The 24,318-nt window shown below is 43.8% G+C and overlaps 2 protein-coding genes across 2 annotated transcripts in view; both read left to right on the top strand.

Annotated features, from left to right (window-relative positions):
- The window catches only part of MAN1A2 (mannosidase alpha class 1A member 2), a 148,862-nt gene extending 142,967 nt beyond the window's left edge, over window positions 1–5,895 (top strand). Inside the window, exon 13 of the mRNA XM_050893951.1 lies at window positions 1,102–5,895. Within this exon, the coding sequence (XP_050749908.1) occupies window positions 1,102–1,234 (133 nt within the window). The 3' untranslated portion in view covers window positions 1,235–5,895. The remainder of the gene's footprint in view (window positions 1–1,101) is intronic.
- Window positions 5,896–18,749: 12,854 nt separating this feature from the next.
- On the top strand, window positions 18,750–19,943 carry ZNF697 (zinc finger protein 697). Its single transcript, XM_050894423.1, has 3 exons — window positions 18,750–18,828; window positions 19,094–19,288; window positions 19,342–19,943. Exons 1-3 carry the CDS (start codon window positions 18,750–18,752, stop codon window positions 19,941–19,943), a joined length of 876 nt encoding a protein of 291 aa, XP_050750380.1.
- The last annotated feature ends 4,375 nt before the right edge of the window (window positions 19,944–24,318 follow it).

The following is a 24,318-nucleotide window of genomic DNA, read 5'->3' as shown; positions in this document are numbered from 1 at the left end:
AAAAGTAGAGCTTCACTGACTGGGTTGTGCTGTGGATACAGCTGGCAAATAAAGGTAATGGGAGAATGATCAGGCAGTGACACATGACTGTAGACAGTAGACACTACCAGCGTCTGATTGAGAGAGCAAAGTAACAGCAGCCTCAGCAGAGCAAAGGCAGAACAACGTGTGTGCACGTTCTAGATGTGACAGAGCCCACTAATGGGAACGACAGTCCTTCCTTGTCACGTGCTGCAAGACCTGTCATTTTCTGGATGGCAGGAAAGCAAGCTGTAGCAGGAGCTGAGAGGTCCTGAACACCCATGATGTTACGCTTGCACTTGCACAGTCAGGTTTTCTGGAACAAGGGAAATGCCTTTTGAATTTTAGCAGTTGAGTTTGGAAGCCTTGACAAAGATCCCTACCACCAATATCTCCTACAAAAGTATAGCACAGCCACACTCAAAAGTGTGTATTAAGAAAAAAGAACTGAGAAATACTCTTCTTCCAGGTATGTTCAGAAACCTTGATTTTGTTACACGCTTCATTTGCTCTGCATTGCTTTATAATGTACAACATTTATGAATCCCCTCTGCACAATATATTGGCCCTTTTCCTCCCACCAGAAGCTGAACCAGCTTCCAGCATGGTGATGACAAGTCAGATATCTGGCATGGCTTAGTGGCTTCTCTTGTGCTTTGTCAAAATCTTTGATTTGGATTAAAGAGGATTAGTCATTTCCAAGTGGGTTTACTCCATTAAGAAGAATTTTTTGCCAACTACTTCTCTGCTCCCCTATCCCCCAAATCCTTGTGCTTGGTGTCTTGATGTTGGTTTTACATTGCAAGTCTTTGAAAGGAGTCTTGAAAAACAAAAGTTTGGAAAGATTAAAATGCTGTCTTTATAACAACTTTTCATTGAAGGGCTTGATCGTGATGAAAATGACTCTTCAGATCATTATAATAGGGAAGGTTGTGTGGGTGCTATACAAAGACTGAAAGCAAGTAACTTGTTTATAGCTTTAGCTGCTGACTGGTGGGGCCTGAAGCTGCTGTGTTGCCCTTGCCTGTCTGTTGCTCTGCTCTAATACCCACCATTTTTCCTCTCTATCTTGATATCTAGGTATTTGTATCTGCTTTTCTCCAATGATGACCTTCTACCGTTAGACAACTGGGTTTTTAACACAGAAGCTCATCCTCTGCCTGTTTTACATTTAGCCAACACCACACTGTCAGGAAATCCTGCATATCGATAAAAACAGCTCTATGAAGAGGAAGAGAGACTGTTTTCAGCTCTGTTTTGTTTACATGGACCACTTGAGACTTTAAGCAGGAGAGGAGACAGACTCTTGGTAAAACTAGACCTCTGAGTCAAGCAAGTACCGGCGTGAGAAACGAAGCTCTTCAACATATAGATAAGTTCAAAGTTCTGTTTTATACATGACCAAAACACGTTAGTGTGGTATTTGCAGGACAGAGACTTCATGCGCTTTGAACCCTAGCAAGACATGGAATCTACTGTTTTAATATAAACGCAGCAGCATAAGGAAGAAGAGGCTTTCCCGTCCGGGGAGAGGAACTTGCTGCTGCTGCTGTTTGCTCTTGCAAGGAACAATACACTAGTCACCTCTTCAGATCGGGTGGGTTCCAAATACCTAGATTTTATTTTTCTTTTTTTTTGTTTGATGATGGCATGAACAAAGCAACAACAAAAAGCAACATCACTGCACCAGCAGCATCAGGATTTGAATTTTTTTCTGTACCTGTCTGAATTTTCTAAGGAGCATCTGTTTGTCCAGACTGGCAGCCATTCTCAGGGCCTCTAAGCTATTAAAACTAAACTCTAAACTATAAAAACTATTGCCTCCTCATTTTCCCTTTTCAAAATAATGCTGAAAGATCTGTGTTGTATGCTTACATCCAAAAAAACAATTAGTAAGCATTTGGTTTGTAGTTCACTGTCAGCAACGTAGGCTTAGTTCATTTGACAAGCTACAATCACAGAGTCTGGAGCGTATCATAGGGGTAGGAAGGAGCCTAAGTTTCCCTTCCTCACAAACCCTGTCACATGGAAGAAAACATTCTCTTATTAGTCATGGTTCTTTTAGCTAAATAAACAGAGATGACGAGAAAAACAGTCTCTCATGATTTATATAGGAGGATACAGTATATGGCATTTAAAAATGCTCCCCTTGCGCTAAGCAGCAGGAGTTTGTTGCTTTATATTTTTCCACACAATCTGGATTTTTCCTAAAAGTTAAATTTCATTCTTTGGATACTATTCATGGAACCTTTTTTGCAGGTATGCATATGACAGAAGCCCAAAACTGCCTTTGATTTAGTTTACAAAACTCCTTTTCTTCTGGGTGCTCCCGTACAAAGTCAACATGATCTTCTTTGGAAACAACATCTCTTACATATGAGTGGAAAAAGAAACTGAAGAGTCTCTTCTTCCATTAGTTTATGAGAAATGAGATGCTGCTACCCGCATGGGTTTTTTTCAAGTACTCCTAGGCTGGGCTGGACAGTATCACTTAAATGGAGTCTGCTTCAGTCTTCACTTGTTTGCTAAAAGAAGTTTTGTCTTTTCAGGTATATCTCAATCTCTTCTTTTTACTGTTGTTCCAGAATCCTTACAGCTCAAATTATTCTTTTTATTCCCCTTTATAGCTCTCAGATCCTTTTGCCATGGTGACTGGCCCCTTTGCTGAAAAAGAGCTGTGAGGTGCTCCTTTCCCTCCTAATTAGTCCACAGGTTGAGTCTTTAAAAAAAATCTTGATTGTGTTTTCATACTGAAGTGAGTGGAAGAACTCTTCAGTGAGCTGCAGCAGTACAGCATCAGATCTAAAGGGAGTGAGTGCTATTTGTCCACCTCAAAAAATGTTTTTGTATGAAGTTTTATATATAAAAGCTTTTCTCTCTATCATATTATAATATATCTGACTGTACATTATAGTAGAATTTCCCCCATAAAATTTTCCTTCACTTGTCTTTGACAGTAAGTTAGACATGGAAATCATCACATGATCTAAGAAAAAATGCTTATCAGATGCTTTTTTACAGACAGTTACTTTAGTTTAAGAGCAGGAAGACATAGAGCTTGGAAAAAACTCCAATCTCAATGTTTTTACCTTAATACCAGTTACTTAGTTACTGTAATTTGCAGCAGTATCTTAAAAATAATTTGAGAACTGATAAAAGTAATTGATATAGTAAATAATACTGATTCAAGTAATTGTTTATTTAAAATTAGAAGTAGCTTAATAAATGGATTCTTCTTACTGGTCCCACGTTAATTTATTTTTCTAATTACTATTCAGTGACTTACTGAAGAGCTAGTCATTTTCCATTTTCCAAAGTTCAGATATGTTGTGTTTTCAAATTGAGTTTTTCCCATCCCATGAGAACTGTTACTAGTTTTAAACTGCACTCAATTGCCTTGTTCTCCTAAATCTCTCTGGGTACAAAGGAGAAGGAGGAAAAGCAGACTCTTCTGTTTAAAAAAAAACAAAAAAAAGAAAGAAAAAGAAAAAAAGCAAAAGGCACTTTCCACCCCATACACCCATCCCCATACACCTCCTGATAAATGCAGATGTAGAATGGCTGCCAGTCTGTTCAGAGGAAGGTCAAGGACAGAATTCTGGAGTCCCAGAAACAGCAAACTTCTTATCGTTGCTGCTCTTCCATCCCCCTCTTGTGAATTAAAGAGCGACCCTTCAAATTAGTTCCTCCATGAATCCCAATGGGTTAACTCACTGCCACAGGAATGCTTGAATTGAGGACCTAAGCCATTTCATGTTATGGGATGGTATTTTTCTCAAAGCAGATGTACAGTACTGCTATTTTTTCTTTGTGTAGACAAGCAGCAGGTACCAAATAAAGGACACTTGTTTCTTGTTTTCCAGTTACCCCAACGGCTGTCAGTTTCTACTCTATCACTCTTTAAAATACAATCTATCCTTTTCCTCCAGAAGCTACTGATGTGCACAGTCTATCAAAAATAATGCATTTTAAGGACTAATTGCTGTGTCATTCATGAATCTCTCCATCCTGAGATTTCCTAGAGCAAGCTGAGTTTGGAGATAATGGGTTCTGGGTGAGGTGTGTGTAATAACCAAGCACCACGGATATTGAAACTTCTGACTGAAGTGACGTGCCCTCATTCTGAGTACTTCACAGAGAAGTAGGTTCTGATCTGCAGAATGGTGTTACATGTAACCCAAAGTTCAGACTGTTTTCCCTCTGGGTACATAAGGTACAGTAGAATATTGCCATTTTCATTCTGTTGCTGCTGTCTTACATACTTTCATGAAGATAGAGTGTAAATTTAAGCACAAAGTGACTTTTTAGTCCTAGTTGTTTCCGAGTCTTGCACTGTATTCTCTAACAAAACAATCCTCGTTTTCTTTAGGTAGCTGTCCCATTTTAGCAATTTCTACAATACCCTCTCCTCTTACAGGATGAAATAAGGAACAGAAAATTATGTACATTTTTGGCACACTGGATTTGGGCAAGAGCCTGGAAATCCCAGAATTGTCTATTTCCTGTTTGCATGCAGTCAAAACAAGGATGTTCAGTTCTTTTCCTAATCCAAGCCTCAAGCTTGCCTGTTGGTCAGGATCTGCTAGCAGTAATTTTTTTTTAACACTTACAGCTTGACTTTTCGAAGAAGCCAGATTTCTGCAGCTTCCATTGACCATCCTGGAGCGTGTGTGCTGCAGTCAAGAAGTCAACTTCTTAGCTTTGTCCTCTAAATAAAAACAAAACCCTTGAATGATATTCTGGGTGCTCATCTTGCTGCACAATATAGTCCTTAAAACTGAATGTTTAAGAAAAGTATGGAAAACAGTAAGTACGCTGGAGTAAAGGGAAAAGCAGGTAGTTCCCTGTGCCAGTCACACCTTTGAGGCTCCTTTAGTTCCCTACTCCAAATTTGTGGATCACTGTCTTCTACCTCCCAATCACTGACATATTCCCACACAGTATTTTACAAGATTTGAATGTTGAGTATCCAGGTTCTGAAAAGTGAAAATAATTACACACTCCCTGTAATACCATCCTTTAAGGTTAAAGGTCTACCCTGTGCTAATTTACAGCTAAGCAAAGCCCTATGGGGCTGTCTTTTATGATCCCCTCTTCTGTCCCTGAGGAAATGATACTACAAACCTTTATAGTGTGACTCTCCCTAGTTTGAATGGAGAAGTGATTAATAACATTAACACTGAAAGGATCAACAATGTAACCTGGCGTCCACAGAAGATGGTGAGGCAGTTTACATCTCAGGGCTGTTGTAACAGGCTTTTAGCAAATTGAGCCTGTTATGTACATTAATAAGTCTAGTCCATGTTTTTAAGGGGACAAATAAGAAACAGGCTTCTTGTTACCAGAGAAAAATGAAAGCAAGCTCTTGATCCACACTGTAGTTCGGAGATCTGTTCACCCTGACAAGACATCCCTCTTTCGCTCCTTGAATTTTGAGAAACAGTCTTCTGACTCAAGAGTTTGAGTTGCCATATAAAGAGGAAACCCAAGTTCTTTTGCAAGTTATGTGCATACAACTGTAGCAGAGATGATAAGCACTAGCTGCTCTGGCTGTCAGCCCCTTCTAACAAACTGCCCTGTAATTGCCCAGAAAAGTTGGGAACCACCAAAGTCCAAGGAGACAGCCTGACTTGTTACAATGAATTGTTGCCTTTAATCCTAATTGCTTGGTGGAAGTTGGATTTGCATTCTGCCTTTATTCTTGCTTTGTCTAAAACTGACAGATTATTTTTCCTCCAAAATAATAAAAGGGCAAAAGTCTATCTTCTGATGTGGAAACCTTCTGCCTCTGACCTGGAATCCTGCATATGTACTTTTTACAGATGAAAAATAATATTGTATATAAAAAAGATTGAATAAAGAATGTCTTTAAGTGAAAAAGGTGCAGTTTGTGTCTTTTGCCTCCAATAGCAACCTCCTGTAGCATTGGACTGTGAAGCTGATCTTATTTCATAGGCTTCGTGGTGCTGCAGCTTTTCTTTCCCCTGCAGCTCTACTAGGGACTTTGTCAACTTAAACATGTATCAAGATCCCCTATTGCAAAATTAAACCCCTGTACCCCTTGCTTGCTTTTAACAGGTCACTAGTGCTCAAATTTTTCTCAAGATGTAGCTAAATGTACAACAGTTTGAGGCTGTTTCTGTGTGCCACTGAAATCTCACAAAATTTTGAGGTTTCTACCCTTTTGTTAAATTTGTGTAAAAGTGGCTAAAAAGTTCAGAGATTCTTAGTGATGAGGGTAAAGGGGGCAGGCAGCTGAGCAGTGCTAGTAAATGAACTTAGTTGTCTTAAGACACCAGGTTAAAACCCTAGCTTTTCTTGATACTAAATAGCCAGTGAATTGGGCAATGAAGTCCATCCATCCATTCCTCTACCCTCTGTGAAAAGCAAGAAGTTTGTTATTGCTTAAATGTTGTTCACAGGGAAATTGGTAGGAGGAAATTGCTTTGAGTGAGCCTGTTTTCCCCCTGCACCTTTAAATTCACTGGAACTGCTGCTATAGCTCTCTGTTTTGCAGTACAGCAAGTGAATAACCTGATTTGCTTTCTGATTCACATTAGCTGTCGATAATCCTTACTGTCCGACATCGCCCGTATTGTTTATACATAGTACCTTGTTTTCATGGAGTGCCATGACTGCCATCCTGTGCATGCGGTTTCAGTGCTTTATATCCAATGTCCAACTGTCCCAGGGTGCTTCTGCCTCAGGATGCAATGACCTCCTTCAGTATTACTTCATAAGAGAAAACTGCTTCTAAAGTGCCATAATTCAGTGCAACACATGACACCAGGTACACACCTGCTGTCCTGGTATGCCATCCATCTTGAGATCCAGTTACGCGTTCAGCTGTTGCTCCCTAGCTTTCCACACAAGCGCTGCATGTTCATGATGCACCCAGCTTTCTACCACAGTGCCACTACCAAAGCGGTGTCTTTTGCATCCATTGATCTTCCTGTGGTGTGCTCAGCCCTTAAGCCACCTCACTGAAATTCACTTCTTGCATCGAAGCATGTTTGCTGTGTCTATCGATGTCACACCATCTCAGCCACTGAGCCCTAACGCACAAAACAGTGCCTCCTGCTATAGTACTACCGAGCTCTCTAGCCTTGTGTATAAGATTTTGGCCAATACTGAAGGTTTCATTACTGTCCTCACTGCTCTTCAAACGGGATCCTGTCCTTTGTGGTTGCACTGCGTTGCCTCTGCCTCTTCAACAGTGAAGTGTTTCACCCCTCTGCTTCTACCTCTTCTGAAACACACTCTTTGCACGTCCTCTATCCAAGAATATATAGCAAATATCCTCTTTTATTTCTCCTTTGGCACTCCGCCTGTGTGTCACCCGCCCCCCTCCCTTCCCTTGTAGACTCTGTGATTGTGTGTGCTCCTTCCTGGAGACCATGTGCCTTTCCTATGCATATGAATTAGCTGTATTTAAAAATCCTGAAATTAATCCTTAATGGGTTATTTTTAGCCTTCATCTTGTAGCTGTGGGAGTTGGCTTCTCTCAGTGCAAAACCATAGGCATTCTGTGGGCTTTGGAAAGGAAACATTACTCTATTTGTGCTGGTTCACATGTGGGATGTGTGAAGGTTGGTGGTGGTGTGCTGGTTTTTTTTTTACTGTGAAGAGCAAGAGTCTTTTTGACAACAATATTTCAGACTGAGCAAACTGCCGTGTGAAAAGGTTTGAGAAGAGCAGTCACTCATATAGCCAAGCTACTTGCAGGTAAAAATTCGGGGAAGATTTGAGGAGGAAGAAAAAAGCACTGTGTGTCCATGTGTACCAAGAGTTTCACTGTTTTCTTTCTTACATGGTTTCCATTGTATAAGCAGTTATAGGAAACATATGACGTCTGTCTGTTACCATATAAACCAGAAAGGATGAGCTGCTGCATGACTGAGAAAACAGCATCATGTGTTGGTATGGGAATCACATAGAAGTCCCATGTGAACTGCATTACTGACACAGCTACAGAAAGGAAGAATGTCCCTAAGTCCTTTCTTCCACAAGCTGGTGCTGCACATATCTGCATACCCGTCTCTTCACCAATCCATGCTGAAGCTTCAGCGAGGAAATCGGTGGAGGAAGCCCCAAAGAATACGAGCGGATGCCAGCAGTCTGCTACATCACCTGCGACAGAGGCCTGTGCGCAGGTTCCAGCAGGTGAGGTGCAGGAAGATTTCTCCTGTGGACAGATAGACCCATCCATGACTGGTGTGTGAGTCGTGCCCAGCATTCCTGTGAATCCCTCTACAGAGCTTCTGGCTTAACTTGAACCATCTGTGAGGCCACAGAATGTATTTTTAAGAAAAGAGTCACTGAAGATGCAGAATTACTTGGGATACCAAAACCAAAAGTTTTCAGGGTAACCAGATATTACTTCTTATGAGATACATCATTCTCCAGATGAAGGATGTGTCATACATCTCATGTAACTGAACTTCAGTAGTGTATACAATACTGCATCTTGATTAATTTGGCTTGAAAATATGAAGTCGAACACAAGAGCTGCACAGTGGATAAGGAACTGGATAAAGGAGAAACAGTGAAGTATAAAATGGAGAAGGAAACTTCTGGGTATTTCAGTGAATGTCACTAAATCCTGGTGCTAGGACAAATCTTCTGTAATGGCAAGAAGAATTTGTTTGCAGCAGAAGAACGTTAGGAAGAATTGTCAATAAAGAGAATGAAAGATCAGATAATCTTGAGGCCTGGAACAGCAGAAGACAAGAAATTTAATAAGTCAAAAGGCGAACTAGTTCCTCCAGGGCCTAGAAGCAAAGCCTTTCACTGTAATCTGGGATGTTGTCAGTCTGAAATTATTAACATTGAGAAAGACCTGAACGCATAGTCAGCCATAATGACACAGATCACCAATGCAAGGTGAAAAAAAGAAAGTGAAAATAAAAGAATGGCTGTGCTGGGTCAAAACTGAGGTCTGTCTAACCTAGCATCTTGGCTCAACACTGACCAAGAGCAGATTCCCACACAAGAATAGAAAAATAAGTATGTATTGATACTTCACAAATGTACCCTGAAATGATCTGCAGCTTCCTGAGCCATAGGTGGTATCTTTGTATTTAATAGCCCTTGACACGGAGGAGGAGATGTTCTTAGGAATTAGTCCAGTCACTTACTGAATCAATGGACACTGTTAGCATGCAGAACAAGCTCTGCCAAAGAGCCTCATGGTGTTGGCAAAGCATGCATGCATTGAAACGGTGTTTCTGATGAAACTAAAAAAAGTATCAGTGTTGTACAAAGCAGGATGAACACATCTGAGATACAGTGTATGGTTCTGGTCACCCATATTTAGAAGGGCTTGTCTCAGGGGAACAGGTGTAAGACAGGAGTATTTAGGCTTACCAGGGAATGGAGAGTTGGTGTCAAGAGAGGTGAGAAGAAGAGTTTAGCCTGGCAAAATGGAAGACTGACAGAGGGGATAACTGCTGTCCACAACACATCAAGTGGTTGATCATGCTGGGAGAGAAAAAAGCTATTTTTCCTGAAGGACAAACCTGGCAAAAAAACCCCACACAAACTGATACCTGCAATATCTGAATAATTTCTGACGAGGTCCTAGAAGTAGAAAACATGTTGATCTGCTGCAGAAAAGGATGATGTGTGCTTGCCTGCAATTTCAGGTACCTGAATCAAGGATATAGGAGGTCCCTTCCTGTCCTACGTTCCAGAGCTCCTATGGGAGCTCTGTATCGAGGGCTGAATTTACAAAAGCCCTTTCCTTTGTGCTGTTATCTGTTTCTAGTGCAGGGCAAGTGTAAAATGCCATCGGATCAGAAAAGAAGCCTTTCTTATCTGCATGGATGGGAGTAATTGGTTCACGTTTGCTATGCTGGTTGAGTAATGATGAATAGAAAATCACCAAAATACTTGCTATTAAGTTTTCTAACATGGTTATCCGATTAGCTTTCACCACTGGATTTGCTGTGGCTGAATCAGAAACAGATTGCAATGTGTTGAAACACAGTGCTACCAACATAGGACACCAGTCTCTTTTGTCTAAAGATTTGTTATTGAACAAGAAATGAGGAAAAAGGAATATGATACTAAAATAGAAGAGTGGTACAGTCCACAAATAAAGTCCTTTGTGCAATGATTCTTACACAGCAAAATAAGTAAAGATCATCAGTACCCTCAGAGAGGTAATCTCTGGAGATACCGTCTGTTGCATGCATGTTGTTATATTCTGTTTTGCCCATATTTGTATATGGCTCATCTTGTCCTTTATTTGGGTACATATCCCATTATTACTTGAGGTGCTTTATGTCTGTGGGTTATTTCTGTACTAATTAATATTTACATCAAGGGATTTCCCTGATAGTTCTCTGGCATTTTTGCAAGTGTACTCTTCGATCTGCACTGATACATAGTTATGCATTTTGTACACTTTAGCCAGGCAAATGATTTCAAAGAATCCATACATTATTCTGTTAGTATGCTCAAATCTGAGAACCAGTGTTACTTGGGAAACCATTTATATCAAACTAATACTATAGTCTGCTAAAACCTTATGCAAAGCTCCTGTAAACTCAGACACTGTATTCCTACTGGTATCACAGCAAGGTTAGGTTTTCAGGTTCTCATTAGATATTTTTCAACTGAAGTGGAAACTTTCCCCAGGAAAAGAATCCCCAAAATCTTTGAATACCCACCAGTCATCAGCTTGAGGGATTAATTGCTTTCCTGTGAAGCAGACTTTGATGAGTTCAGTGACAACAGGGAAAAATTTACTGCCACATCCAGGAGACATCATTACATTGATTTTTTTATTAGCTTAAATAATACACAAATGCTGCTTTTCCAGGTGCGTAGTCTAAGTAAACCTTTCTGTGTAGTCTAAGTAAACCTTTCTGTGTACTGCCTCTGATTTCCTCCAGTTCCTGCTCATGCTATTTCTTAATAGAGCAGAAGTGTATGGGGAAAACAAATCAACCCCTTCACAGACCACCGTGTGTAGCCCTGGAGATGTTCCCTCTGAACAGGTTATGTTCAGCACAAGGTGCTTGTTAGCTGCATCAGAAAGATGCTCTGCCCGCATCCATATTTTACCCCTGCAGCAGAAATTTCTGTGCCAGCTTGAGCTGTCGGGAAAGGGCACTGATGTGGCTGCCTGTATTCTGGTACTGGTATCACCTTGCTCCCCTCTCTGTTCGCTGCTGTGTTATGTGTTCAAGGCATATCCAGGCTACTCAGCCCAAAATTTGAAAGTCATGATTTGGTTTCAATAATAATATGAGACTAACTTCCAAAATGGTGACATTTGAACATTAGGTTCAAATGTCAGACACTTATAGTCTGTCTCCCAAATGCTGAACATCCTTTGCCCACCTCTCTGTGTGTAACACCTGATGCAGCTGACTCGCCAGGATGTGCAAAGTCCCATTTCAGGAGCCAGCAAGGCTCAGCAGACCCAGCCAAGCACAGGGGACACGGCAGTCTGCCCTGAACAGATCAGGAAATCAACACAAAGGATGGTGGCGAGCTTATGATGTGGGACATGAATTGTGACTGTCAGGGGAATTCGTCCTGGAGGGGAGCAAACACGCCTGGCAGGGAGGGTCTGGTAACCTCTGTGGACACCATAGGATTTCAACTGGCTCCTGTTGAGCAAAGACTGTAGTTCAGTTTTTAGCTGCTTGACAACCCCAATTTTTCAAAAACTCTGAGTCAGGCTGCAAGAATTATGAGATTGCTTCTAAATAATAAGTTTGAGGATCTTTTTCCATGTCTTCAGTTGTTAATTTTTTTTTTAATCTTGAGCCTTTGGGTCACTCATAGCTTAACATTTCCAAGCCCTTCCCTTCCCTTTTCTTTCAGAGTGATGAAAAACACCCTTAAAAATAAAAGAAAAAGAAGACTTGGCATATCTCCCAATCTGGCAGAGGTTCTAGCGTCATGAAATGATCAAGAGTGGGTGGGCAGTGCTGCATTAAGCTCACCCTGAGCACTGCTACAAATGCTAAAGTAAGGGCAATTTGCTTTTTGGAAAGCAAATTTTTTTAAACTTAAATCTGATACAGACAAGGATCTTCATTCCCCAGACATACCAGGCAGTTTCTCCTGTTGACTGCTCTGGTTCAAACACAATTAGCAACATCCTGGTTTTAGTGAGACAGCTCATGGCAACCAAGTACAAAACACAACACTGAGTAACATGGTGTTCAAGTAAAATGTTCTGTGATATAAATGTGAGTTTCACAATTACTTTTGGGCTCTTGCACTGATCTTTATACAGGCAGGTTTATTTTTCCACTCCAAAGTGAATAATGAACGGGATTCATACACTTGGCCTTAACTCTATCACCTGTAGTTCTTCCACCACTTGCTGCAGGAGTGCTGGAGGGAGAAGGGATGGGAGAAACTTGGGGGTGTTTTAATCCTGTGCTACATATCTGCTTGTACAGAGAGGCCCATGCAGACTTCCAGTGTATTAGCCAATTTGTCCTTGGACAGGAACAGAAAGCTAGACAGTGGCACCCTCGGTTTGGGAGACTCTTCCAGACGCTATCTGGGCTGTGCTCTGGTTGTTCTGTTCTCACAGCTAAACATGGCCTCACTCCCACTTGAACAATCTTTAGAGGATTAACCAGAGACCTTTTCTTGAAATAGATGCATCAAGCCATTCCCCTACAGCTACACTGTGAAATTTTGACTTGTAAGAGGGGTTGCAAAGCACCCAAGAATGTTAGCCGGAGAGGAGGTGAGATGAATACTTGCGTGAATGCTGGACATCATAAATCAGAGTTAATCCTTTCACTCTGTCTGAATCTACCATACCCAGTAGCAGGCAACCTGCACTAGCAACCTTGCAGTGTGTTATTTGTGATAAAAGTGCAGGCTTTGTAAATACAGAAACTCAGCAGTCAGAATATTAAATTGGGCTTCACAGAGCGAGTGAGGGGAAACTATTGCTAAAGATACCATCTTGTGGTAGTAAGAGGCACAGACCAACAGAGCCAGCAGATTTAAATTGTGTGAAGCAAGCATCAATCCTATCGAATAGCTGATCATAAACTCCTTCCTTTCCAAGCAAAGGATGCCAACAAGGAGTAACTGCTAGGCTCAGATCTCGCTCTGCCCGGTGTGTCCTAGCCCAGGAGCTGCAGGGAGGGGACACACAAGAAAAATCACAGGTTTATACTGCACTCACCCCACCCAGCGCTCGGTCCGTGACATTCCTTGTCCAAAACACCTTCCCCTGTGAAAGGGTGACGAGATCAGAATGCAGACCTGGTCCTTACACTAGGAAGTCACCCAGATCTGCCCGGTGGCCACTTTCCACCTGCCTTTCCACCACAGCAGGAAGCTTTGCCCTCGCTACCTCTGCCACCAGCAGCCTGGGCCCTGATGTCCAGCATGGCTTTCAGAGCACAGCACATCTGCCCGCTCCCTGCTGTTCCCACAGCCTAAGTCCAAGCACAGAGACACGGACAGTACAGCCGGGTGGAGTAGATCCCAGCTAGGGTCTATGTCCTGCAGTGGGACCTGGTCAATTGGCAGTCTATCACAGTGCTTGTTACAAGAGGTGATCAAGCTCCTGCTGTGAAATGTTCTTATTTCCCTTCCCTCATTTATAGCAATGCCGTGAACAGAGAGTTCAAAGTAAATGAGATCATAGTAAAAGTAACTAATTTCTCTCTGTAAATATATAACTAGTAAATTTAAGAGGGCTGAGGAAAAGTCTCTAGAAGCAAGAAAACTTGAACACTGCGAAACAGCCGCCTCGACCACTTCTTACAGGCAAAACCTACCGTGCCATGCTCAGCGTCGAACAGTTTTCATGTCTTGACTATTCCTTGTGGCTGGCCAGAAAGACCACATTGCTCTAGCAATACCTGTATGCCAGAGTTTATTTCAAGAGCCTCATAGACAAGAGACGTCAATTGCAAGATCGACCAAAATAAGCCTGCCATGAGAGTGGCTGTCCTGACATAGCAGTGGGTATGCACTGTTCCTTATGTCGTCAGCATTTACAAGTAAAGTGTATAGAAAGCCCAAGTACATGTAAAAATCCAGTGTGCTTTTGGTCTAGATATTAATAAAAAGCTTACATACCTAAAGTTGCATGTGGGATTATCACAAAAATGTATATCTGGCTCCTGATGAAATCACCACATTGAAAAATTTGAGATGCAAGAATATTTGAAAAAGAAAATAGCATGTAATGAGAAACTGAAGATGCTCCATTCGTGTAATTTTTTACAAAAAAATATGAAGGGATGAGGTGATTACAGAGTATATAAGTACCTTCACTGGGAGGAACTTCAGCGTTCTCAAAAGCTTTTTATTCTGGTAGAGAAAGCATAACAAGAATCAAAAGCCAGAAACTGAACCTTGACAAATCGAGGCTGAAAAATAAGGTATACATTTTTAACAGTGGAAAGGCTTAATCACCAAGTGAAGTGATACATTCTTCTTCCCTTGACACCTATGGATGAGGTCTGGATGCTTTTCTATCTTATATGTTTCAGTCAGGCCCATGTTATTAGGCTCACTGGACATGAGGGGGTGAAAGTCTATGCACAACATTATGCAGGCAGTAAGAATAGATCATGCAATTGTCCCTTTTAGCCTTGAGAACTATTGCAATAATTTTTAAAAGACTTGGATGATTGTCTGACTTTCTGAAGAGTATCACTTGGTAATTAATCTGAGGTGAACGTGCTACAGCATCACTTCAAAAGAAAGATCTTCAAACCAGGCTGAGCGTTACTGAAGGAGAAAGTCCTTGAGAAGGGATATGGGTGGAGACACTGGGTTTGGAGTGTAATAGCTGGTTAACAAGCTACAACAACTCTCCTGTGTACTGACACCTTAAAGCTCTTTAATCATGTTGTCTTTTACAAAAACTGACAAATACCTGTGAAGACTCACAAAGGCAGATGTATTATAATTTCTCTGTATTAGATGGTAAAGACTCTTTTGGACTGAAAGAACTTGATGAAGAAATGCCTCTCTACACCTTTTTTGGAAGCTCTATGTGAAGCTGCAACATGATGTGCTTGAAGCTGATGCAGTTACAGAGTGAGACTGTGCACAGATATTGTGGACCTCTAAGGCCATCGAGCACTGCTCGCACAGGTCCATGGATACAGCTTTCTTACCAGCATACCACCTTCAGATACTGGCAGCAATGACCAGTAGTAGTTTGCAGCAAGCTGCGCCAACAGGAAGCAATGGGAACATAAAGGTCCACCTGGAAAAGGGGTCAGCTCTTCTAGTTAGCACCAGCAGATGTACAAATTAATGACTAAACGGGCTGCTGAACAAATTTTGTGGAAGCTTTACTAGCCTGTGCACCATTGGACTGTCCTGTCATTCTTCAAGCAGAAGTGCTAAAAAGACTTTGGCAGTAAAAACAAGACCAAAAAAATCACTCAAAATGCAGGATAAAGTGATCTGAAATGTTTGTAATATCTGCAGAATCTTCCAGGATAAAATTATATTATTAATATCAAAAGCAAAAATTGCTTTGCCCTTATGCATTTGGTTTTCTTTTAACTTTCTAGGCTGGCTTTCCACATCTTAAGGCAGCAACAAAAGCAGTCTTTCTTTGCCTCAATGGTCTTCTACAATGCATGTTAAGCATTTTGATGGAAGATACTATATAGTTTAAGTGCTTTCACAGGGCAGTGCTTAACTTTCAGCCCTCATTCTCTACAGACCTCTTTCCCACCCATTCCTGTGACTCCACAGTTGTGAGAGGAGAGATGTATGCATTGATGCCAGGTGTACTTGGAGAAACCAGGTTTGTAGACATACTTTTGGTGCCAAAAGAGTTCTCTGCATTTTTTTATATGGGAGATGAACTTGACAAGAAAAGCCTTACCCCACAACTCCCCAGTTCAAACCAGTCTGTTAACTGAGCACCTCACTGTCGGGAACTTCTGGCTATTTGACAACAAATCCCCTACCTGCCTAATCGACACTCACAAAAGTGAGTGGCACCTGTTATAGGACCAAGCTGGAGATGTTATATATCTTCTTTATTTTTGGTTACTGTTCTTTTCCCTTCCTGAGATTGGTCCTCAACTACTTAATATTCAGTGCTTGCTGCTAGCACTGGAGAGGAACATTTTATTTAAGAAATGTGAAAAGTTTAGTTATGTGAATGAGGAACTTCTAGAAATGACAAACATTGGTATGAGAAAGAAATCCATGGCACAGCCATACGTGAATTCCAGTTATCCAGTGGTTTTTGAACTTAGATGGAGATGCAGATGGACAGCTTTAAAGAGGGAGAAGAGCATTACATGGGACTACAAGGGTCATGAAAAGAACTGGTGAAATGAGGGTGTCTTTTGAAATGCATCCTACTGTACTCCCACTTTCCAAATCAGCTTTACAGCGGCTATAATCTATTATCTCTAGATGTATAGGTGACAGATTTTTCAGGTTAAGAGACCATTGTTACTCTGGTTTCCTACATAGCAGAGGCTATACATAGTGTTTCACATTGTGATTCTGCACCAAGCCTATGAATTGAGCCAAAGCTTTTTTTTTTTTTAAATGCAGTTTTGATTTAAAGATCGTAATTGAGAAAGTTAACATTTATTTTGTGATTTTTATCATTTAGTCTGTGTTAATTAATTTAACATCATAGTGTAAAATGACAACTTGTAAATCAAACTTCATCCAATAATAAATCAAAACTTTTATCGTTATTTGAAATCTGCAATGCACTTAAAATACCGATGTCATGCTTGTCTGACAGCATGGATTCTTCATAAAAACATGCTCACTGACATTTACTATCCAACTGTCCTCCATTGACTGTATCCTATATTAATGATACCAATGCCAGGCATGTATTTCCAGTATTGACATGTTAGCCACTTTTGCTTCTGTTCCTCTGGAGCTTCTTCAGTATTCCTAAATTTATTAAAGATGTACATTAATAGCTTAGATTTCCCAGTCCATTTTAGCAAGCAAAAATCTGTTCCTCTCTGGCGACAAAATATTTAACAGCAAAAGGTAGTCTTTAAACTTAGCTTTTGTACCTGCTGGAACCAGAAGTAATTAATTTGTCTGTAGCATGTAAGTATCGATGACATATCTTTGCTACTTCCCCCTTTTCTGCATGCCTGAAGGGTAAATAAACACCTTTCCAGCAAAGCAGCCTTAACATTTTTTTCTTTTCCAGTGTGTATAGATAAGTAAAATTCTTCTTGCTGACTGTGATCCTGTTGACAGTAGAGTTTCATTGATAACCAGTAGTTTGCTTTACTGATTGCCAACAAACTAATTAAATTAGTCAAACTTATTAAATTAATGCAGTCTGCTAACTTAAAAAATAATAAGGCTCTTACTGATTGAGTACATTTTGTAGCCACTTTGCTAACCTGCCAAGCATAGGAGTATATAAACAAGTTACTACAAAGCAGACTAAAGTGTAAACTTGCAGCAAATCAACTGCTTTGCAGTAAGCGTGCCTGTTCTCCCTCGGTATCCCTTGAAATATCTTAATGGGCTTGTTTGTTATCGGGTAACAACATGCACAGGCTCGCAAGGTGGCTGCTGAGCAGCAGGGTAACATGTTCAGGTATCCATCCCCTCGGGCTTTCAGGACTTTTTATTGCAGACACTCCACTATTTTGGGCAGATACCTGAAGCGAGAGACAACACAGATGCGAGCCTGAGGGTGCTCGGGGAGGACAGTTGCCTGAGTCCATCCTTCCTCCTCACCTTCTGCCGGCCCTCCCTGCATCCCAGCACCAAGAAACCCAAAGAAAGAATTAGAGGTGTAAAAACCCCCACCACACTGCAAAAATATGACTAAAACTAAGTAACGTAGGCCTTATTTTTTTCCCTCCTTTTCTGCTGTTGGGCAAGTTTCACGCCAACAGACACTCCAGGGAGCGGGGTACAGCTCCACAGGGCAGAGGGCTGCGAGAAGTTCGGCGCAGGGGGCCCCTTCTGCAAATTTAAGGATCTTCGCCATGTTTTGGGTTTCGCCCTCACCCCGAGATCTTTATTCACAATGGACAACGAGGCGCTGACCCGAGCGCCGCGCGGCAGGCCAAGGCGGGCGGCTGCTGGCGGCACCGGCTCCCCCCAGCCCTCCGGCCTGGCAGCCCCCTAGCAGGCTGCCCCGCCGCCAGGGCGAGGGCGACCCCCGGCCCCAGACTCACCCCGGGAGCCGCCCGCACCCCCTCAGGCCGCAGCGGAGGCTGCACCCCGTGCAGGATCAGGCCAGGCAGGTGGTGACAGGCAGCAGTGAGGGGGAGAAGGGGAGCTCCTGAGGGGAGCGTTGGGTGGGATGGGCCAGGCAGTGTCCCCTCCTGTGCTGCTTCTGTCAGGGTGCGGCGGCCACCCTGCCCGCGAGGTCGGGGCTTCTCCCAAACACCTTCCCTGGATGCGCTGGGGAGCGCCAAGGAGGCCGGTGCCCCTCGGGCCGTTCTCCCACCCCGCTGCCGTGGGGCAGGTCTTTTCCCGCTTGGGTGCCGGGATGAAGGGTCCCCTTCCCTGCCCTCCAACCCCTGGGGCCTCAGCCCCTGGCAAACACGGGGACTGCGTCTGCCGTGGAGGGGACGCTCAGCTCAAATTTACCAGGCAGTGGGATGAGGAATGGGGTAGCGATCGTGCTAAAAGGCGATCCTGGGATAGCCTGTAGGGTGAAGAGTATCCTCCCGATGGAGTAATGGTCGGGGTGGTAATTACTGCTGCTCTGCAATCTCATTCAGGGTCCATTCACGGGTGGTCTCCCGATGGAAGGAGAGAAGGAGCTGTGCGTGGCCTTTTTCAAGGAGATTGCAGGAAGGGATCTCCACACCGACATCTCCAAAGGTGAGGAATACACCAAATTAATTCAGTACCTCCATAATGTAAAGCCAGTAAAGTCACTTCTGCATTGAGTTTATAGCCAAGTCCAGGTCATCATTAGTCATCAGGGATTAAGGATGGGAACAATCCTGAATTCCTGAGTGAAGAAGGGGTATTGCCCTCTGAGTCCAACCTTAAACTAGGGTTTAGTAAAGGCTCACAGTCTCTAAGTCCTTTTCCTTATCTTGCTTTCTTGCTGAGCATTCATGTTGGCTTCTCTTTCATTAAGATGATGAGGCCAATAGTGGGAATGAAGATGATGGTCCCCTGGCAGATGATCCCAAGAACGTGAAACAATATGAGACATTACCAGAGGCATTTGAAGATAATGCTTTCCAGAGATGCAGCAAGGCAGAGGCCTATGAGAGCCAGCATGTGTCAGAAATGCACCAGAGGGATCTCCTTGGGGAGAGACAGGATGACGGCATTAATCTAGAAAAGGCCCTTGAGGGCCTCCATGCATCCTTCTTCACCCAGAAGATGCTATAGGAGACAATCACTCTGGATACAGTGAGTGTGAGGAAATCATCAGTCAGACATCAAATCTTCAGCAGCATGAGGCATCCCAGACAGAGAAACCCCACAAATGTCCCAAATGTAACAAGGGCTTCAGGTGGTGCTCTGATTTAATTAAACACCAGAGAACCCACACAGGTGAGAAGCCCTTCATATGCAGTAAGTGCGGGGAAAACTTCAGGGTGAGCTGCCACCTTATCTCCCACAGAAGAATGCACACAGGAGAAAGGCCTTACCCTTGTCTCAAATGTAGGAAAAGCTTCAGCCGAAAGTCTCACCTTAGAAATCACCAGAGAGCCCACACTGGCGAGAGGCCCTTCGAATGCATGCAAGGTGGAAAAGGCTTCAGTGATTTCTCAACGCTCACCCAGCACCAGCGAACCCACACAGGTGAGAAGCCCTATGTGTGTTCCCAGTGTGGGAAGTGCTTCAAACAGAGCACTCACGCCAACAGACACCAGCGAGTCCACACAGGAGAAAAACCCTTTATGTGTGCAGAGTGTGGGAAGTGCTTCCAAAACAAGACACATCTCAAGCAGCACTGTAAACTTCACCTGAAATAGACAGCAGGACAGCATTTCCCTTGGGTCTATGAGCATTAGTGCCTTGCCTTTAAAAAAAAAAATTCAATTATAAATTCTATGGTGTGATTGAAAGAAGGAAGAAACCACCAAGGGGAGGAGAGGGTCTCTGTTACAGTACGAGTAAGTTGCTGATGAGGTGGGAGGAGGGTGGCAGGGTAGGGACAGAAGTGGGAATAAGCTTCCCGTCAGCAGGAACAGCTTGTCATGGGGATTGAAGGAAGGGATGTGGTGGCAAGAAATAGGGAGGAACTTCAGCAAAGGAGGAATGTGATGCTTAGAAATCTGATTGTTGGGAGCACGGCCCTTGGAGAGATTAAAAATCCCACTGTCTTACTGAGAAGGCAAAAATGACCAAGTAGGCTCCGGCAACGGGAGCCTGCATTCGGGAAATGAGTCACTTACTGAACTGCGGAAGAAAAATTGTCCTTTATTCTCTCTGGCAGCATTTGTAGATATTTTAGGAGCTCTGTTAAACCTGGCCAAAGATGTCCCAGTTTTCTGGCGCGTGTTGTAATATTCCATCTCTTTGATGTGTTAAGTGCCTTCTCCTATTAAATAGCAGCTCTGCTTCTGTTGTTCTCCCCCTTCCTTTCCTGCTCTATTTCCATGTGCCCGGATTGTCCTTTCTACTCCTACTTCAGTGACAGAGCAGCCATGGCTGCGCCCATCATTTTGATCTCACTGGACATTTGGATGAAATATCACTAGCCTAGAAAAATAATGGGTGTTACTGTCTTAAACACCTTTTTGCTTTTCTAAGCAGGGTTTGATAACCGCCTTCAGCAGTATTTTGTCTTACACATCCCGAGAGCCTTACTCAACTCTGGAGGCAACCGAGATAAAAGAACTGTGTATATGTAAACATATGGAGCTGATCTGTAGCTTTGCTAGCAACACTCAGAGGGATATGAATTTTACGTACTTGGGAGTCTTTTGGAGGCTTATGGCCAGCTCAGAGCCTTCTGCCTAGTAACAAAGTGAAAGCGGGCAACTGGAAGGGAGCAGAGTATGAATGGCGGTGACTGGAGGGCCACAGACTGCAAATGGAGGGGCCCAGAGGGGAAATGGAAACAGAAATGGAGGGAACTGGAGGGCAACCGAGTAAGTACAGCGGGGAATGGAAAGGAACCATCTGGCGAGAAAAATGCCAACAATGCAGGAGACTGGAGGGGAAAAGAACGTCCATGGTGAGGCTCAAGGGGAGAAAGCATGAACAGAGAGGCTGGATTTTCACCAGAGAGGTCTAGACAGAATGAGAACATGAAGGGAGGGGAAAAGCACAAATAGAGGGAGCAGGAGAGGAACAGAGCTCCCATCAGAGGGATCTGGCAGGGATGAGAATGGGAATAGTGGGAAGTGGATGGAAACAGAAGACAAATCATCAAGGGGGGAATATCATCGGGGGGGAATATCATTGGAGGGGAAGATCATCAGGGAGGGGAATGGAGCATGAACAAAGGTGGCTTTTTCTCATTTACCTCAACTTTAGCAATACTCTTAACATTGTCTCCACTAGCATTCTTGGATGCAGATGGACATTCTGGATGGATGGACAACCAGATGGGTAAAAAAGAGTGGTTGGATGATTGGGCTCAGAGGGTAGTAGGTAATAAGTGGTGTACTGCAGAACTCTATCCTGGGACCTGTCTTGTTCCACATCCTTATCAGTGACCTGCAGGAGGCAATGGAGTGCACTCTTGGCAGGTTTGCAGATGACACCAAATGGGGGGAAACAGCTGACACGCTTGAAGGCAAGGCTGCCTTTTAGAGGTAAGATGCAGGCTGGAGGAACAGGCCAACAGAAACCTTATGAAATTCAATGGGGACAAATGCAAAGCCATGCACCCAGGCTGGGGATTGACCGACCGGCTGGGGAGCAGCTTTGCTCAAAAAGACCTGGAAGTCTTGGTAGGCAGCAAGCTGCACGTGAGGGAGCAGTGTGCCCCAGAAGCAAAGGCAGCAGGACAGTATCCTGAGCTATGTTATCAGAAGCATAGCCTGTAAGTAGATGGAGGGCAATGATTATCCCCCTCTACTCAGCCACAGTTTGGGGCCTGTAATATAATGGAGGGAAACAGAGTGGGCACAAAGGAGGCTGGCGAGGAAAAATGCATGAGAGGAGTGGAGAGGAATAGGGTGTGTGTAGAGGGGAATGAATGTAAATAAGACTCCGTGTGCAGGGGAGGGAAGAGGAACAGTGTTTGTGGAAGGGAATGGAGGGGAAGAAAGCATGGAGAAATGAAGTGTAATGTCCCATCTGCAGGGAGAGGTGAGGCCTGAAAGGACCAGCTGAGTCTTCTAGGGCCTAAAGCAGCAGCACTCAAAGTGATTGTCCCTCTTCCCTCTCTCCCAAAGCCTCTCGTGGAAGAGGCCTGACTGAGAGAGAGAGGGAAAGTTCCTTCAGGATGTTTGGTAATGTCACCAAGGCAGAAAAGGTGAATCATCACACATCTGAACAAGGGTAAGGGGGGATAAAGGAGTCTCCTCGCAAGAAGATGGGAATCCAAGCTCATACTCCGGGTCTTGTGATAGCACCACAAAAGGCTACGGCTTGGCAGCGATGGAAAATGGCATTGCAGGCTGCAGAGGAGTTGCAGAAGTACTTCAGCTCCCTCAAGAGCACAAACCTTTTCTTAGAGGCTCTCCTTTCCCAAAGTTCCCTCTTCCCCAAAGAGCTGGGCCCATCTTCCTGCAAATCCAAAGCAGTTCACAAACCATGAGGGTGCCAGTAAGCCAGTTCCTCTCTCCCTGCAAATTTCTAATGCTTGCAACAGAGTAAGCCTCTCAGGAATTGGTCTTCACAGAGCCCCTCACAAGCAAATCCTGTGTTGTCATTTGTCTTGGCTTCAGATCGGTCCTGAGACAAGATCCCAAAGGGGTCTAGTTCCCTAACCTTTCCCATACTGCTCTCTGTTCCTACTTTTGCTTGATCCTGGATAGTGAGTTAGTGTCTCCAAGGCATACAAAAGCCCTCAGCAGGCCAAGATTAAAAGCGCTTGGTCCCCAAGCTGTTTTGTTCCTCAGGCTCCTTCTGCAGGTCCTTCCACCTCAGAGGCCGACCCAGGCCCACTGCCTTTCCTGTCCATCATGTCTCTAACCAGAAGAGGTGGTCTCGGGTGTCCTGGCCAGTTTTGCAGATCCTCATACCTAAGCTTCCACACAAGTTTGCTAGCTGCAAACCCTCGGTTCTCCGCAGCCAGGCAAATGGCACGCCTGAGCTTCTGAGGTCTCAGCCGTCCCCTGCTCTGCCTGCCCTCTAGACATCTGGCTTTTGCTTTCTCCATTGGCCAGCCTGTGGCCCCAGAGCCCAGGGTAACTGGGGTAACAAAGCTTTTGGGGATGGGTCACACTGAGACACCCCTCTCCCTGGCCACTGCCTCCCTCCTCACCTCTGTTCAGAGGGGGGAAATCCCGGACACCTGCATTCCTGAAGCCCCAGGAGGGCAATAGGCAATAGCGGTTAGAGCAGGAGTGCGAGACCCTGGAGGTTTGAGTTCTGATGGTGTGAGGGCAGGGGGACGAAGGGGGTCAAAGAGAAAATGGGGGGGTTGGACACCTGGGTACCCAGGGAAGGCAGCTGTGCCTTCGGGTTACAGCAAAACCCACTCTTCTATGTTCCTGGTTTCCTTCCATCCCTGAGCAGGTTTTTGGACAGCAAGACATTTGGTTGCCTGGGACGGCCGCAAGGTACAGAGCCCATCTTGTGGCTGCTTGTGAGATGGCGAAAGGTACATGAACTGAGGGGACTGGCAGGGAACAGAGCTCAGCTAGAGGGGAAGGGAGTGGAAAAGAGCACCGATGGAGGGGTCTAGAGGGGAACATAGTGAGAACAGAGGGGGCCATAAGGGGTAAGTGTGCAAACACAAGTACTGGAAGGGCAATGGAGCATGTATAGAGGGGACTGAAGGGGAACAGAGGGCAAAGGAACAGGATGGGAAGGGAACAGAGCTCAACAGGAGCTGGAGCTCAGTTTGGAGATGAACAGAGCATGTATGGAGAGGTTTGGAGGTGCAATTATTAGCATAAAGCCATGATTATTAACAGCACTAGAAGGTAAGACGTGACCCCTGTCTGCAAGTTCCACCTGGAGTCCTTACTGTCCTTCATGGGAAAATTGTTCTCATCAAGAACTATTCTGCAGTTCGGAGTCCTGTCAGGCAGAGAACAGAACTGGTTTAAGTAATCTTTTAGAAAGAAATTTTAGGGATTATGAGCGAAATTAAATGGCCTAAAACTGGTCCGTATTTAGACACTGAGACTTACACGTTTGAAGCTGGCGCAGCAGCAAGGCAGAAGCACGCTGACTGTTTCTCACACCTGTGTGCCTGGTGCAGTTGGTAGCAGCTGGATGAGG

The sequence above is a fragment of the Gymnogyps californianus genome, chromosome 1 (genome assembly GCF_018139145.2).
Source record: "Gymnogyps californianus isolate 813 chromosome 1, ASM1813914v2, whole genome shotgun sequence".
NCBI lineage: Eukaryota > Metazoa > Chordata > Aves > Accipitriformes > Cathartidae > Gymnogyps > Gymnogyps californianus.
The sequence above is the reverse complement of the archived record's forward strand: the minus strand, read 5'-3'. Positions and strand labels throughout refer to the sequence as shown.